General features: G+C 38.0%; 1 protein-coding gene across 3 annotated transcripts in view; it reads right to left on the bottom strand.

The window, feature by feature from the left end:
• Positions 1 to 12080, bottom strand: part of SEC23IP (SEC23 interacting protein) — a 34774-nt gene extending 22694 nt beyond the window's left edge. Inside the window, exons 1-4 of one of the 3 annotated variants that reach the window (XM_074233515.1) lie at positions 11823 to 12080; positions 5501 to 6039; positions 3793 to 4015; positions 1830 to 2023 (exon numbers count right to left, since the gene is read on the bottom strand). In XM_074233515.1, the coding sequence (XP_074089616.1) occupies positions 1830 to 2023; positions 3793 to 4015; positions 5501 to 6039; positions 11823 to 11973 (1107 nt within the window). In that variant the 5' untranslated portion in view covers positions 11974 to 12080. The remainder of the gene's footprint in view (positions 1 to 1829; positions 2024 to 3792; positions 4016 to 5500; positions 6040 to 11822) is intronic. The other 2 variants (XM_074233513.1, XM_074233514.1) reach the window with 2 other exon arrangements.
• Positions 12081 to 18529: the final 6449 nt, after the last annotated feature.

Here is an 18529-nt window from a genome sequence, read left to right on the forward strand (position 1 = left end):
TAAATAAAAAAGAAAGTTAAAAAAAGGTTTGAAAAAGAAACATGTGTAGAATATGAAGTAAATTTGTAGTTATCAATACAAAGTCAAATCATCTCATCAAGCAAAACTACTAAAATTATCACACCTTCAGCAATTCTATACAAAAAAAAAATTGAAAATAATATCCAAGCAACAAGGGCTCACTCAATTTTGGAGGAATATAGGTATCAACTTAAAAATATAGGAACCAAATGTATTTTTTAGGATTAATGTTTTAACAATGATCAAATTCATAGTAAAAAATGAAATTTATATATGAAGTCAGCATAAAAAAATTCAGGATTTTAAAAATATTCTGGCCTTTTTCTTATTAAAAGTTCCCTTTGTTAAGGCAAACAAGAGAAAACTTCCTACTTCTCTCACAGAGATGGGAGGAAATGTGAATAATAATTTACATTTACATGGTTCCTTAGAACTATAAAATACTTTCAGCTACATTATATAGTCTTACAGCTTTCCACCTAAATAAATTCTGACTACCATTCTGCAATAACCAATAACTAACCGTGATGGTGTCTCTCTCTGTTTCTCTGTCTCTGTCTGTCTGTCTGTCTGTCTCTCTCTCTCTCTCTCTCTCTCTCTCTCTCTCTCTACTTGGAACAATACAGAATACAGTTACAGAGTTGTCAATTAAGTGATAAATTCTTCAGCCAAAATAAAGACTGTGTCTCAGCATTACTTTACTTGCTTTTATATTCCATAGCTTTCTGTCAGGGGGGAAGGGGCAGGGAGGGAGGGAGAAAAATATAAATCTCAAAACCTTGCAAAAAAAGTGACTGCTGAAAACTACCATTGCATGTAGTTGGAAAAATAAATTAATAAAATCTTTAATTGAAAAAAAGAATCCTGAGATTATACTTAGCAACAGAATCCCTTTTTAATGTCACAAGTCTACAAAATGGAAAATCTAGTTGGAAAAAAAAAATCACTTCCCTATTTGTATTTGAGAATGTTGTGCACAAATACTAGATTAAAACAGGATAATGTTTAGTTTACCACAAGACTGAGATTAAGGAATAGCAAGAAATGACATTGCTATTTTTTAATGTTTTATACCATTTTCCATATATTAATCAATACTAAATTATGCATCTCATTCTAAGTATTATATAACCAACAGTATCTGATGCCACACAATTAACCAAAATGAGAATGGAACAAAAGAAAACCCCCCCATTACCCCTAAGTTCTTCTATTGACAATGTATCTCTAAAAACCATGCTTATCTCACTATAGCAATCTTCAGGGAATTGAAGTAGTATAGTACAAATCATGTCAAATGACTTGGATTCAAATCCCAGTACTAGTCGAAGGCCCTTGGGCAAGCCAATTAACTTCTCTGGACCACATTTTCTTCATATGTAAATGGAAGGGACTCCTAATGACTCCTAAGGTTCCTTCTAGTCTAAATCTATGAATCGTCGAATAGGGTGGTCTCCTTTATAGGTGAAATCATTATTATAAAGAGATCATTAATGCAATTTAGTAACTAAATCTATTAGAAAATTCAAGGAAAAAAATACTTGATATTAAAAGGAGCATTATGGAAAACTATGAGAATTAGTTTCCATTAGGCACTATATATGTGCCTATAGTTTTTTAAACAAATAGTAAAATCTTTTAAAATGCATACCTCTGAGGCAACTAGGTGGTCCAGTGCATAGAGTACCAGTCCTGGAGTCAGGAGGACCTGAGTTCAAATCCTGACTCAGACACTTAATAATTACCTAGCTGTATTACCTTGAGCAAGTCATTTAACCCCACTTCCTTGCCAAAAAAAAAATGCATACCTCTAGTTTTTCACTGAATTCTTCTGTGTAAGGACTATACCGACTATCTGTGTCCCCCTTGTAAAACCAGGTACAGCGTCTAACTTCAGTTTGTTCTTCTTCCCAATACACAGCTTTTCTCAATCTGTCATAGAGGTAAACATCGTAACGTCCACCATCCGTGCTTAAAACAACACTCTCAGGATCTGGCTGTACTAAAATATAAAATGTAAACTTTATTTATCCAGTTGAAAAATAGGTTAAAAATTAATCTTTCCTCAGCAAGAAGAAACAAGACTTCAAAGAGCACAGCAAGAGACAAAAATATTTATTATCAAAAAATGATTCAAAACTATTCATAAAATTTTTAAAAACAGAAGTGGCACAAATCCAGAGGGAAAAACAAAAAAAAAAAAACAAAAATAGAAGTGTCACAAAAAGGAAACCAGGTTGGTGTAATGGGAAAAGAGAGTAGGCTTCAAAGGCCTGATGATCTACATTCAAGTTCCCCAAATGACTTAAACTGACTTTGTCTTCTAGCCTGGTCAATTAAGCTTTTAGAGTTCCAGGCAACACTCTTTAAAAAACAAAATAGAGTCTGTTTGGGTACAGAAATTTTCCTCACTGGCAATTCCCTAAACCAATTAACTCAAAATTCCAGTTTTTTTTAAGGTCACATTTAAAAATATATTAAATAACAAACCACCCTCAGTAATTACACATATTAAATTTTTCAAAAATATAAAGAGATCCTCTATAAAGCAAGCACTAAACTAGCAACCCATATGAATGATTTAGAAAACTATATCAAAAGAACTGTGCAGGTCAGAGGTCCAAAGAAATAAATTCCTGCTTTACAAAACTCAAAGTCTGAAGCTACATGCTTCTTTGTTACTCTTAAAAAAGGAAAACAACGACAAAAAAACAAATAGACAAATTATATAAGGACTTTTATTTAAAAATTCCTCTAAATAAAGTGAAAGATCTTTTAACTCAAAAATATACCATTTGAGAATTGGAAATCAAGTACATGTCCTTCAATTGGAGAAAGGCTTGGCAAACTGTGGTATATGTATGTCATGGAACACTATTGTTCTATTAGAAACCAGGAGGGATGGGAATTCAGGGAAGCCTGAAGGGATTTGCATGAACTGATGCTGAGTGAGATGAGCAGAACCAGAAAAACACTGTACACCCTAACAGCAACATGGGGGGGTGATGATTACCCTTGATGGACATGCTTATTTCATCAGTGCAACAATCAGGGACAATTTAGGGCTGTATGCAATGGAGAACACCATCTGTATCCAGATAAAGAGCCGTGGAGTTTGAACAAAGTTCAAGGACTATTCCCTTTAATTAAAAAAAAAACAAAGAATCTTATTGTCTGATCTTGTTATCTTTTATACTTTATGTTTCTTCTTTAACGATATGTATGATTTCTCTCTCACACTCAATTTGGATCAATGTACAACATGGAAATAATGTAAAGACTGACAAATTGTTTTCTGGGGGGGTAGGGGGAGGGAAATGAGACTGGGGGGAAAATTGTAAAACTCAAAATAAACAAAATCTTTAATTAAAAATTTAAAAAAATATATATACCATTTGAGGGGCAGCTAGGTGGCATAGTGGATATAGCACTGGCCCTAGAGTCAGGAGGACCTGAGTTCAAACTCCAACCTCATACACATAATACTTACCTAGCTGTGTGACCTTAGGCAAGTTACTTAAACCCTATTATATCACAAAAATAAATATATATATTTACATATATACACCACTTGCTCATACAATATTATAAAACTTACCACTTTTAAAAAAACAGGAATGGGAAATAAGTGGGAGAGAACAAAGTAATTTGACAGTGACAAGTCAATGGAAAAGCAATGAATAAAATCCTTCAACTACTATATACCAAATTTTTTTTAAAATCAATTGCCTCCCCCAACCCATTCCTTAGAAAAAGAAAATTTGTATTTACCTGAATTATAGACTTCTTCAAGATGCAAAGAATCAAACATACTGAATGGCATCCATATCTGTTTGTATTCTACTTCCTTGCAATAAAACCAATGGGGCTGAACTGCCTCATATGGATTTTGAAGGAAAACAAGAGGTGGAGCTTGCATCATGGGAACTAGGGGTCTAGTCAGAAGTTGTTGTTGGCCTGGTGATGGCAAGATTGTCTGTCCTGCTGGAGGAATCTGAAAAGAAAAAAGTCTCATGTCTCCTCCATGTCTGAGAGACAACACGGCACAGAGGGCAGCAAGGTCCATCTCAGATACTAATACTTTCTAGCTGTGTAACTACAACCTCTCTGAGGCTGTTTTCTCATCTGCAAAATTGGGATAATAATATCTGCATTACTTTCCTCAAAGGATTCTTTTAATGCTCAAATGTTTCAAACGTTAAAGTTCTAACCAAAAGTCGGTTATTATTATCTTTAAAATAATCATTATGCATGCTCCTCAGCCTTAACAATAGTCCTGTAGATTTCTGGTCTTATATACTAGCCCTACAATCAAAGAAGAAAATGTTTTTATCTAAAATATTTCCAAGTAAGAAGCATTGTTTTAAGTCAAAACTATGACACAAATCTAGTTACTTTCTAAGGGCATGAAAGGCTGCTTCCTCAGAATTTTTGTTTGTTGACATAATATAAGTGAAATATGAATTTAGTGACAACTGTTACAAATGAATGAAAAGAAGGCAAGATTACAAATGAAATCTGATGCTTATCATCACATCATTGATTTGTACTTCAGTGGGTCAGATATTTTATTCTTTTCATTTTTAGCTCCAGGCAAAAGATTCCTTTCTGAAATCAGTCAACAATAAACTTTTTTTTTAAATCAAAGAGTTTCACAAAAGGTACACAAATTTTTGTCTAACATTATATCGCATGACAGAGTACTTTTGTATTTAGATCAAGTCCCAATTAAAATACAAAATAAAGGGGCGGCTAGGTAGTGGATAAAGCACCGGCCCTGGAGTCAGGAGTACCTGGGATCAAATCCGGTCTCAGACACTTAATTACCTAGCTGTGTGGCCTTGGGCAAGCCACTTAACCCCATTTGCCTTGCAAAAACCTAAAAACAAAAAAAAAATACAAAATACAAAATACAAAATAAAAATTAAAAGCAGTAATAGAAGTATATACCAATTTTGATGACTAGGATTTTGAAAATCAAAACTGTACTGATTGTATTTCAAAATATTTGCTCCTAAACATTTCTCATTTATACAGTTTATCATACTTTATATTACATTAACTTTTATTTGCAAATTAATTTAATCAGTTTTTTGGGGTTTTTTTTTTTTAGGTTTTTGCAAGGCAAATGGGGTTTAAGCCACACAGCTAGGTAATTATTAAGTGTCTGAGACCGGATTTGAAACCCAGGTACTCCTGACTCCAGGGCCGGTGCTTTATCCACTGCGCCACCTAGCCGCCCCTAATCAGTTATTTCTTCAGCAAATATGCAAGGTGAAAGTAATTAAAAAGACTAGATCTAATTATCTTATTTCAAAATTGTTTTTACTACAAAGAAACCAGTTTCACATTTTCTTTTAAAGAAGTTAGCTTTCATGTCCCTGCTTATAAAAAACACTGAATGTTTGAAATACAGGCTAAAACTAAAAAGAATGATGAAAATGAGAAGAAATAATTGACATAAAGAGATTTTCTCTACCGGTGGCATTGATCCAGGTGGACTTTGATATATCTGAAGGGGTGGTCCAGAGGAAGACGGATGGGCAGGATGGTTTGGAGTTAGACACTGCTGCAGCTGTGGTGGAGTAATATAAGGGTTAGCTCTGCTGCTGGTAGGGTTGTGGCGATATGGATTATATCCCTGTTGCAATGTTCCATGAGGAGGACTTGCAAAGTTTGAAGGTGGGAGACTACTATGAGGAGAAGACTGGTAAGCAGTGGTTCCCATCTGTGAAGGAGGTGCAACACTGTAAACAGACTGAGTCTTTGAAACGTGTGATGAGAATGTATTTGGACCATCTGCAGATCCAGTTGTAAGAGGAAGGGAAATTGGAGGCTTAGACAATGTTGGTAGTCCAACAGGTGCTGCTGCAGTTGTTAATGGAATCTGTCCCATAATCCCAAAGGGATCATTATTGCTGGAGACCTGAGAGAAATAACTAAATGTCTGTGGTAAAGTAGTATGACCAGAAGTCTGACCAAGGAAGCTGTCTTCCTCACCAACATCTGTAGAATCTTCTGAAATAAAGCATAAGTAAAACATGGTTAAGATTAGATTTACCACAAAGTTCTAAAAAAGCATTTAACATTCTCTAAAAAGTGTCAACACAAAATAATTCTAATAAAATATCCACTCGGGGCGGCTAGGTGGCATAGTGGATAAAGCACCGGCCCTGGAGTCAGGAGTACCTGGGTTCAAATCCAGTCCCAGACACTTAATAATGACCTAGCTGTGTGGCCTTGGGCAAGCCACTTAACCCTGTTTGCCTTGCAAAATAAATAAATGCAAAAAACCCAAATAAATAAATAAATAAATAAAATGTCCACTCAATGAGTTTTCCATTGCTATAATAAAAAATTGAAATTATGTTCTTCAATAATTAGAGGTGACTATAATGACAAAAAAATTCAAATTTTTCTTGACACGATTAGATGTGACATTGTTTTATAAAATATAAAGCAACTATTATTCAAATGAAAGCTCTCCTGGCAACCATACCAAATTTGACAACCCTGCCAAATCATCTAGTAACACAAACTGGTGATATTTAAAGAACAGCAAACCAATAAAGTCAATTATTAGTAACAAAGGCCCAGAGAAACTAAAATCTTTGTGCTATCCTTCCTTCATCTCTTTGCCCAATGTAAACAACCCCATGGGAAACATCATCCTCATTACTAAATCCCTAAGAGAAATATGTCCAAAATCTTAATCCTTCTATACCTTCAATCTTTTTTTAAAATTTTATTAATTTAACTCAGTAAAATCAAACTTTCAATTTTGTCTATAACTCTCTTCTGCTGTGTCTATTTTTTCTTTTATTAATCTCTCTCCAACTATACACTACCTAACACAGCAAATGAAAATTTTTAAAACAAGATTAAAGTCAATACACACAGAGAATCAATCATGATCCAGCAAAAGAAATTCTTATACTGGTGATATCTTCTGTTTTTCAATCTTTTGATTTTTTTAAAAAATATTTCCTAGGGCAGCTAGGTGGCGCAATGTATAGAGCACCAGCCCTGCAGTCAGGAGTACCTGAGTTCAAATCCGACCTCAGACACGTAATAATGACCTAGCTGTGTGGCCTTGGGCAAGCCACTTTAACCCCACTGCCTTGCAAAAAAAAAAAAAAAGTATATATTTCCTGACTATACCCAAAAAGCAATAAAATTGTGTATACCCTTTGATTAGCAATACCACTACTAGATCTATATCCCAAAGAGATCACAAGGATAAAAGATTAACATGTACAAAAATATTCATAGCAGTTTTTGTAGTGGCAAAGAATTGGAAATAGAGATGACCCGCAATTGGGAATGGTTGAAAAATTGTGGCACTTGAATGTATTAAAGTGTTCTATAAGAAATCATGAGGGAAGGGATGGCTAGGTGGCGCAGTAGATAGAGCCCAGGCCCTGGGTTCAGGAGTACCTGAGTTCAAATCAGGCCGCAGACACTTAATTACCTAGCTGTGTGGCCTTGGGCAAGCCACTTAAACCCCATTGCCTTGGGGAAGAAAAAAAAAGAAATCATGAGGGAGTGGGACTTCAAAAAAGCCTTGAAAGACCTGCATATACTGATGCTAAGTGAAGTGAGCAGAACCAGAAGACTATTGTACAGATTAAGAACATTGTGTGATGATCAACTATAATGGACTTGCTCATCTCAGTAGTATAATAAAGACAATTCTAAGACTTGCAATGGAAAATATCATCCATATCCAAGAGTCTGAAAGCAGACCAAAGATTACTACTTTCAATTTTTTTAATTTATTTTATGTTTTATAGTTTTTATCCCTCTCATATTTTTATCCTTTTTCTTCTGATTCTTTCATAATATGATTAATTTGTAAAATATGTTTAACATAGTTATACATTTATTACCTATATTAGATTACTCTCTGAGGGAAGAGAGGGAGAAAAATGTGAAATTCAAAATCTTTAAATTAAACATCTGTTAAAAATTAACTTTACATGTAGTTGGAAAAGTTAATAAATGATATATATGTGTGTGTATATATAATATATATTATATATATATATATATTTATATATTTCTTGCTGTCTTAAATGTTTTTGTTCTTGTTTGGCTCTTGCATTCAGTTCTTGAGTTTTTCCACTGTTTGTTCTAAAATGTTTTCCTTTACATCCTTCCCCTCCTTAGCTTTCCAGCTTGCCTCTATTGTTTGCTTTCTTCCTACCCCTGAGGCAAAGACGATTTTTTTTTCCCTGAGGCTTTACTCTGACTTTTAAAGTTGTCACTATATTCCTTGGATTTTATCCTCTAGGTTTCCCTTGATCCAAGATATTTTCTCATGGTAATTTGAGTTGTCATTGATTTTAGCAGCTTGAATAGCTAGGATAGAGAGCCTGAATTTCAGTTATTCTCCACAAATGAATGGAAAGGACAAGGTCTGCCTAGACTATGCCCTTCTCTGAAGAAACTCTGAACCTGGGGCAGCTTGGTGGCACAGTGGATAGAGCACCAACCCAGGAGTCTGAAGAACCTGAGTTTAAATCTGATCTCAGACATATAATTACTTAGCTGTTTGACTTTGGGCAAGTCAATTAAAATCCATTGCCTTGCAAAAACAAAAAAACAAAAACAAAGAAAACTCCAGACCTGCTTCAATGTAGAACTCTGCCCATGTGCTCTTTCTTACCACAGGACTCCAGTCCTGTAGACTCTGTCTGAGGTCATTTCCCCCAATTACTGGACCCATGTACTATTCTTGTTTGGATTCCAGTCACAGGCTTTGCAAACTGCTTTGACTAAATTTTGCCTAGGCTCTTTCTCCATTATGCTTAGGTCACGGTCACAGCATGTTACTGAACAATACTCTGAATTTTCTGGGCCACTTGTATCAGGCTGGACTCACCGGAACCTCTCCAAGTCTACTCACTTAAACTGAGTTTTCCATGAACATTAGGGACAGCTATGACTGGTCTTAGGCCACTAGGGTTAGGGCCCACAGGACCTGCTGCTAGTCTCCTGAGGCTGTCTATATTCCACTTTCTATTCAGCTTGGTCCATGGTCTTAGTTGGACTATGAGGCTCCTCTGTGCATTCCTGGACTGAGTGGGTGAGTCTATACATGATTCTTTTTATTTCTTTTTAGAGCAGTACATTTCTAAGTCCACTGGGGCTGATTTCTCCTGAATTTTCCAATGAGTCTGTCAACAAGCATCTGTTACTTACTATGTGCAAGACATTATGTTAGGGGCGGCTAGGCTAGGTGGCGGCAGTGGATAAAGCACCAGCCCTGGAGTCAGGAGTCAGGAGTACCTGAGTTCAAATCGGGTCTCAGACACTTAATAATTACCTAGCTGTGTGGCCTTGGGCAAGCCACTTAACCCCATTTGCCTTGCAAAAACCTAAAAAAAAAAAAAAGACACTATGTTAAATAGGAAGGAGACAAAAAAAGGCAAAAACAATCCATCATCTGAAAGAGCTCACCTTCCAAGGAGGCAACAAGTAAATAAGTAGATATATAGAGAAGATGGAAGATAGTCTCAGAAGGAAAGAACTAAAAGGTAAGAAATATTCTTTAAGTCATTTTACTCTCTAATGCAGGGACAAGGATGGTCTGGTGCTGCCACAGCAACCTCTCCTGTCTATGAGTTTTTCAAGGGTTAATCAATTAAATGTTTGACCAAATATAGCAGGCAAATGATGTTATAAATATGCAAATGGCCCTGGACAATTTTGGGGGGGAGATATGACAATCAAGGGTAAGTGCCTTGCCCAGAGTCACACAGCTAATACAAGGCCCAATTTGAACTCAGGTCCTCCTGTCTCCAAGGCTATTGTGCTGCCTAGTTGCCCCTATATAATTTATTCTCCTCAAATCTTTATGGTCCCAAATGACCATGTCCCAAAATATAGTCACCAAAAACATTCAATTAAATAAAAACTTTATAGGTTTACTACTATGTACAAAGTGTTAGTTGGAGTTATACTATAAATCAGTTTAAATAACAAGATGAGAAGTTTATAGTTTAATTCTATGGATCAGCTGGAAGGTTTTCAGAAAGAAGTAACAAAGTCAAATCACACTGAAAAAAAAAAAAGATTATTCTAGCAGTTATATAACAGATAAGAGAGATGAGACCAAAAAAGAAGCAATTAATATAATAGTCTAGGTGAAAGGTAATGAGGATCTAAGATGGTAATAGTGTGAGAGTGTATTACAGATTAAAAAAAAAAACTTTACTGTTTACAGAAATGTGGGGAATTAAGGTAATGTCAAAAATATTAGTTTTGAATCTTGGTGAATCAATCAACTGGTGTTTATTAAGTGTCTACTATGTAATTTGCAATCTGCTAAATACTAGGAATACAAATAAGGCAAGGAAAAAGTTCTTGCTGTCAGGGAGCTCCAAACCCAAGAACAGAGACAACATGCTAACAACTATTACTAACCGGATATATATAAAGGTTGGAAATTTCATCAAAAGAAATGAGGAAATATGAGAAAAGTCAATTTTTTTTGAAAGGAAGATAAATTTAAAGATATATTTGAACTTGAAACTGAAGTGTCAGTGGTACACTCAGGAATAAATATCTAGAAGGAAACTGGAAATGTGAGACAGGGAAAAGGTAGGGGTGGGAGAGGATGGGGGGGAGAAAAAGCAGCAGGTAGATTAGAATTGGTCTTATAGGTTTAAAGGTCATCTGCATAGAGATGATGATTAGAGTAGATGAGATTTCTAAATTAAACTATAGGAGAGTCTGAACACTATCAAAGAAAAGACATTGGAACAAAAATGGTAACGAGGGAGAATGAAACATAAGTAGCAGTAAATCAGACCAGAAAACCAGGAAAAGAGCCAAGTTCAGGCAATAAGGAACAAAGAGAAGACAAAGTATTCAGAGGAGAGCAACAGTAACAAGAAGTCTCAAGGCCAAGAAAAGATTACACTTTTTTGGCAAGTATGAGATCATAGCCTTCTAGAATGTAGTTTCAGTACAGAAACAGAGACAGAAATCAAGACTGCAAGGAACCAAGATATGAGTGTGTGATGAGGAAGGAGAGCTAACTTTAACAATAAGTGTTCATTTTCTTCCCAAAGGTGAAACTATTTCAAGTGCAAACACAAAAATGTCAATGCTAAAGTGAGTTTTTCCAGACAGATGCGGCTGAAAATCCGTAGAGGCCACGGAGGGATAGACAAACATCACACTCTACACAAACTCTACACGAACATCACACTCATCACACTCAGGGAGGCAGGCGCAGATACAGTCCATGCAACTCCAAGTTCAACAGTGCCCAAGAGGCAGCAGCTCGCTTTCCAAGCTCCCCTCTCCCGGATGCTGAAAACCTTAGTCCCGGGACCTTGGCAAGTTCTCCACCCAAGGGCTCCTAGCTGATGGCTCTCATCCTTTGGTTTTCTGGGGGTCTTTTGCAAGGCAATGGGGTTCAGTGGCTTGCCCAAGGCCCCACAGCTAGGTCATTATTAAGTGTCTGAGGCTGGATTTGAACTCAGGCACTCCTGACTCCAAGGCCGGTGCTCACCTAGCCCTTTCCCCACAAGGACCCTCCGATGACCCCTTCCTGCTGAGATGCCGAGGTCCGGGGCGTCCCGCTCCCCTCCAGGGTGCCCCCCACCCCGCGGTCACCCTCGTGTCCATTCCTCCAGCGATTACGGGGGGTACCGAGGTGCCAACTCTCCGCCAGTCTCCTTTGGACGGGGTGAGGAGGCCGATACTGGGGGGGGGGGGGGGGGCCGCCCCGACGCCCACCGCCTCCGGTGCCCATCACCCACCGCGGCCCCGCAGCCCTTCCCTCCTACCTCCCGAGAGCAGCAGGGAGGCCGGGGAGGCAGGGGCCTGGCTCACAGGGATGAAGGGGACGTTGAAGCTGAACTCGGACGCCGAAGAGAAGAGTAAATTGGTGCCTCCGCCTCCTGCTCCGCCGCCGCCGTTGGGTTTCCTCTCGGCCATGGCTCCGGCCCGCCTCCCGGGTACACGTCTCTCAGGCCAGCCGGTGCGAAACCAGGAGCCGGAAACGAGTCGGCCGAGGGGCGGGCCGCTTCCGCTTCTGCGCGCTGAGCTCCCCGCGGGGTCAGCTGATCCACCCCGGCCCCGCCCCCTCCGGCTTCCCCCGCCCCTCCCTCAGAAGCCCGCCCCAGCCCGCGGGAGCCAAGATGGCCGTTGCGGGGCTGGGAGACGGTCGGGACTCGGGGCGTCCAGGGGGGCTGCAGGCCCCGAGCAGCGCAAAGCTCCGTGAAGGAAAAGGAAAGGGGCGCATTTCGGGGCAGCCCCGGAAGCTCCTCCGGGGGCGTGGCTCCTCCGGGGGGCGTCGCCCTTGACGTCATGCCTCGGCCCCGCCCTTCGCACGCCGCCAAAAAGCCCCGGAGAGCGGAGCTGCCTGAAGGGGGCGCTGTGGCCGCCCGGGAGGGGCTCAGGGGCCGCAAGAGTCGGAGCGGCATCCGGCGGGGGGGGGGGGGGGGGGGTCGTTAGTGGCGGAAGAGACCCCTCCGCACCGAGGCGCGCGGGGGAGGGGTGGCCCGAGGGCGCCGCCAGGAAACACTCCCCGAGCGGAGCGCCCCCTCCTGGCCGTGCCCGGCGTTCCAGGCGCCTCCCCCACCGCCGGGGCCCTGCGTTCCCGCTGCCCGGATCTTATGGGTGGGGGGTTCGCCTTGTCCCCCGCGGTGCGACGGGAACTTCCTGGGGGCTCGGACCCTCCTTCAGTCTCCCCTGGCATCCCCCAGTCTCTCATGAAATGTCAGCTGCCCGGCTGACGGAGGTCCGTGTAGATGGAACAACCTGTAGGGGGCGCGGGGATGAAGCGGCGGCCCCGGGGAGGGAGGCCTCAAGTTCAAGTTGGACCTCGGATACTGACTGACTGGGTGACCTTGGACAAGTCGCCTTAACCCCAATTGCCTCAAAAAAAAACATGCCTTGGTAGTTTTTTCTGAACTGATTTTTTTTCTTTTAAGTTTTTTGTTACATTGGAAGGCTTGATGGAAGGAGCAACATAATCAGAAATGAATGTGACCTTGGTAGGAACTGATTTTTTTCTTTCAAAATTTTTGTTACATTGGAAGACTTGATGGAAGGAGCAACATATTCAGAAATGAATGTGACCTTGGTAGGAACTGATTTTTTCTTTCAAAATTTTTGTTACATAGGAAGGCTTGATGGGAGAAGGAACATATTCAGAAATGACAGTGACCTTGGTAATTTTTTCTGAAACAATTTTTTTCTTTTAAAATTTTGTTACATAGGAAGGCCTGATGGGAGGAGAAACATATTCAGAAATGAATGTGACCTTGGTAGTTTTCTCTGAAACAATTTTTTTCTTTTAAAATTTTGTTACATAGGAAGGCTTGATGGGAGGAGGAACATATTCAGAAATGAATTTGATCTTGGTAGGAACTGATTTTTTTCTTTCAAAATTTTTGTTACATAGGAAGGCTTGATGGGAGGAGGAACATATTCAGAAATGAAAGTGACCTTGGTATTTTTTTCTGAACTGATTTTTTTCTTTTAAAATTTTTGTTACATAGGAAGGCTTGATGGGAGGAGGAACATTCAGAAATGAATGTGATATAAAAACTAAAAAAGAAAGAAAATTAATCCTGCATAAAATCAAAATTGAAAAATTACTACTGTGCAGTGGTAGCACCTCCTGGTTCTGACAATTGAAAAGAAGAAAGAAGTGGTAAAATAATCCAAAAAAGAAGAAGATACAGAAATTACCATTAAATCATTAGTAGAGAGAGTTCCCTGTAAGGATGAAATCCCAAAATCTCTTATGGCTCTCCCTGACTCTTAAATGGAGCCACCCAATTCATTCAGTCCACAATAAGGATTTGTGGAGTGGGAGGAGCCAGGTGTGAATCCCACCTCTCTAGCTTTCTCTTCTAGAGTATTGGCACTAGAGACTTTGCCTCTCTGTGCTTGAGTTACCTATAAAAAAAGGTTAGACTGATTGATCTCTTAAGCTCCTTCCAGCTAACTCTGGGTTTATGACTCTACAATAGCATCTTAGAGCATTTCCCATTTGTTCCCCTGAGAGTGGCCCAAGTTAAGAAATGCAAAATTTAATTAACCCCATTTGCCTTGAAAAAACCTAAAAAAAAAAAAAAGCAAAATTTGTGGATCTTCCTCAAGCTACAGAAAAATAAATAAGGAAAAATGGGAATATATAGAATAGTTTAACAAATTTTACAAATCTAATTTTAAAGTTTAGTAATATTGTAAAGTGTCATATGGAACTATTTTTTCAATAAAATTATCATTTTTAGATATGAAGAGCCTAAGAAAACTATGGAAAAAAAGTCGACTTTGGGAAAGGAAATTACTTTTTAGGATTTTTTTTTTAAGAATTGCTGACTTTTAGGGGAGACTATCCACACAGTGGATAAAGCACCGGCCCTGGAGTCAGGAGTACCTGAGTTCAAATCCAGCCTCAGACACTTAATAATTACCTAGCTGTGTGGCCTTGGTCAAGCCACTTGACCCCATTGCCTTGAAAAAAAACCTAAAAAAAAATTTCTGACTTTAATTTCTTATTTAAATATAGTGATTTTTTTAAAAAGTAAACTATAAAACTTTACACTGCAGATATTTTACAGAAATGTAAACATACATATTTCTCTACCCTATAGTAAAGCAGCTATGAAAATAAACTCTAGGCACAAGATTTTAAAAATTGTAATAATCACAGAGCCAAACAACTTTAAGTTAACTTGTTAGAATGAACTCAAAAGTGATGATGGGGAAATGTCAATGGCAAGTGATGATTCTTTATTCTACTGGTCTTTTACTACAACCTACATACACCTGAGTTTCCAAAATTCCACCTACCATACTACATTGGAATAATCTAATATACATAGGATTTTTTGTCCAGATTCTTCTATCACTCTATATGATGTTTGTCCTTCATTCTCAAAGAAGACCATGATATCAAGCGAAGTGATGCCATGACAAACTACTGTCACCAGCCTCACTTTCCCCTCCAAGAGCCAGGTGGGTCCAGTGGTTAGTTATGAATCAGGACAACTGGAAATGGCCCTGGCTGTGAGGTAATCAGGGTTAAGTGACTTGCTCAAGGTCACACAGTAAATAGTAAATGTTTGAAGCTGTATTATAATTCTCATCCTCCTGACTCCAAAGCCAATGCTCTATCCACTGGGTCGCCTAGCTGCCCTAACACTCTATATAAGAGGAATTGCTACAAATAAGTATGCAAAACAATCCTATCTACAAGATCCAATCACCATCATCTTAATTACCTTCCAAAAAGGGAAAAAGGAACAATGAGTAATTAACCCCATGGGCAAATCAGTATGGTAAAAAGTATGTTTTGTGAAATAAGTTTTTGCTTGCAAATGTCCTAAGTTTTGAGACAAAGCACAATTAGAAGAATTTTATTCTAGAGAAGAGAAAAATCTAGGAGTGATTGATCAAGTAGACCCCTCTGGCAATCTAGTGATGAATCCTAAGGACTCTTCAGATTAATGTTTTTAAATTTTCAAAATAGAATATATATATATATTAGAAAATAGGTCAATTATAGTGAGCTACAATTAAAAAATTTTTTAAATAAATTCAGACCTTGCACAACCCCAAAATGTAGATGCCATTGACTCCAGATTAAAAACCTCTAAAATGTTTTTCATTTATTGATATCAGTTTTGTATCAAGAATTCTATGTAAAGTTAGATGTGTTTGTAAAAAAAGTATTCAAGACTTGCTGAATAACATCTAAATTTTATAATTTAACTTCAAAATACCTATTAGCCAATATACCAAAATTGGAGAAGGAAAATAATTAGTACTTTTAATATTAACATTTTATTTCTATTTTTAAGCTTAAAAAAAAAAGAGAAAGATAACAAAGATATATTCACCCAGGAAAATATATGTTACAAAACTTTCCCCAAACTTATCTGGGTAGATACAAACCAGGAAGATCCGAAGATCCTAGGTTACATGAAAGTGGTTCCAAGACTTTCTCAAATAGAATCAAATAGAATAGATTGTAATTTAATCAACTTGGAGCCAGGGATATTCTAAGAATCTTAGAACATTTCTGATCCAGAACCATAAGCTCTGGGCTAAAGTAAAATTGTACAGGCCTACAAGTCTCCTAAGAGAAAACAATTACTGATATGGAAAAAAAAATGAAAATTAAAAGATGTAACAATTATTTTTGTCAAGTCATCTGGGAGCAGAATTTTCTGTTTTTGTGTCCCATATTAGCATAGTGCCTGTCTTTCCCCTCCTTTTTACAAATAACATTCCCTGCATTCCATTCAGAGTAGTAATTGGAAATAGGCATGAATAGTCATTGTCAGAGTAGATATTTTCTTTTTTCTCTTTCCCAGGACATCTCTCCCTTCTGGAAAAGTTAACTGCTACACAATAAAAAGAATTAAAACAATTCTGTACTGATAAAAAAAAATTTAATGCATTCTAAAAAGAATGCTATGTATCTCTTGGAAAAAATGTAATGCTTCAGAAAGAAGACAAATTAGTTTCCCTACTAACTGCCTTGCTTATGAAAAAGTAAATTATGAATAATTTTAAATTAATTAATTTAATTAATTGATTATTGATTAATTAATTAATTAGATTTAATTAATTAAATAATTTTAAAGAGAAAACACTAGAGAAAACAAAAGATGGTATAGAGTAGTTTTCTCAAGAATCATGTACTTTGGTATATATAAGATCTTAGCATGGTAGATTTAGAACTGGGAGAGAACATTGGGGCCATCAAATTTAACCTCAGGCACAAAGTGACTAAGTGATTTGCCCAAGATCACCAAGCTAGCAAGGGTCAAGGGTGGGATATGAACCCAGGGCTCCCAGATTTCAGAGTCCAAGCCTCCATCCTCTATTGTCTCCATTACTACTTCATACAAATAGAAAAAAAAATAGAGAAAATCTCTGCCTTCAAAATCCAACTTTTTGCCAGCACCTATTGATTTCATCTTTACAAGATCTTTATATGTGCCCCCCTTCTTCCCTCTGACACTGCTCCCACTCTAGTGCAGACTCTCACTATCTCAACAATTGGACTTCTGTTGACCTGCCTAAGATTCTCTGCATTCCAATCCATTTTCCATTCATTTGCTAAAGTGATTTTCCTAAAATGCAGGTCCAATCATGCCATTCTGCTACTCGGTAAACTCCAGTTGTTCCCTATCACCTCCAAGATTAAGTGTAAAATTCTCTCTGGCAATTTTTCATAACTTTCCATTTCACAGACCTCCCCTACCTTTCCAGATTTCTTATCCTCATTAAACGTTGTCTTGCTTCTATACATAAAAATTGTTCAGAATTCCTTTAATATACCAACAGCAAAGATATAAATTGATGAGTGGTTTTTTTAGAGAATGAGTTCTCAAATGCTCCAGTTTTTGGAGGGAGATTGTGCTCGTTGCATCCAAGTCACAACTTTGCAGAAATTCCTTCAGTAAAAAGGATAAGAGATGATAGATGACATTAATGTCATCTAGGTTAACAGTTCTCAAACTTTTTTCCCCAAGACCCTTTTGATCCCAGGGTAAAATGTAGCTGGCTAGAGGTTCTGGTGGAACATGAAAGAATTCATGTAAAACACTGAATCTGCTGCAAAAGAAATTTTAGGGACAAAATGTTTTAAGTATTGCCATGGTTAGCAAAAGCTATGGGAAACAAGGAGTATAGGCAGTTGGAAGTCATTGATTCTCTAGGGGGGGACAGCATTGGCAGCCACATTGAGCCGTGAGAGGATGAGCAATAAGTAAAGTTATAGAGTGTGAGAGATTACCTGGGGGACTCATGCTCCCCCAAAACAGGTTAACTTCATTGGAAGACAAGCAACTTAAATGAGTAGTGAGTGTGCTTTTAAATGGGCAGGAAGATGAGGTAATTAGGTGTATGTAGATGGAGGCAGTAACTCAAAGAGACCAGAGATGATGTAATCAAGGATATGTAGATGAGGAGTTGTGACTCAAAGACTTGATTTTTTCAGGCTAGGGCAGGATTCCATTGTTTTGTTGATAGGAGCTAGGTTCTTTAGTAAAAGTTCCTTGACTTCATTACAATAATTTGGACAATGCCATGGAGGTGAGAGAAATGTAAGATACATAAGCAGTGCAGAGGGAACAAATTAATTACAAAACTTATTTCTCTGTTCAACATTTCCTCCTCACTTTTACACTCTTAAAAATTATTGAGGTGCAGTACATGCAGCACTGGCTCTATCTTGAGTTCAAATCCAGCCTCAGAGACTTAATAATTACCCAGCTATGTGAACTTGGGCAAGTCACTTAACCCCATTGCTTTGCTTAAAAAAAAGTATTGAGATTCCCCAAAAGTTTTTGTTTATATGGACTAGATCTATTAGCATTTGCCATGCTAAAAATATAACAGATAACATTTTAAAATGTGTATTTTTTATTGGGGTTTTTTTTTTAGGTTTTTGCAAGGCAATGGGGTTAAGTGGCTTGCCCAAGGCCACACAGGTAGGTAATTATCAAGTGTCTGAGACCGAATT

The sequence above is a fragment of the Macrotis lagotis genome, chromosome 4 (genome assembly GCF_037893015.1).
Source record: "Macrotis lagotis isolate mMagLag1 chromosome 4, bilby.v1.9.chrom.fasta, whole genome shotgun sequence".
NCBI classification, from domain to species: domain Eukaryota; kingdom Metazoa; phylum Chordata; class Mammalia; order Peramelemorphia; family Peramelidae; genus Macrotis; species Macrotis lagotis.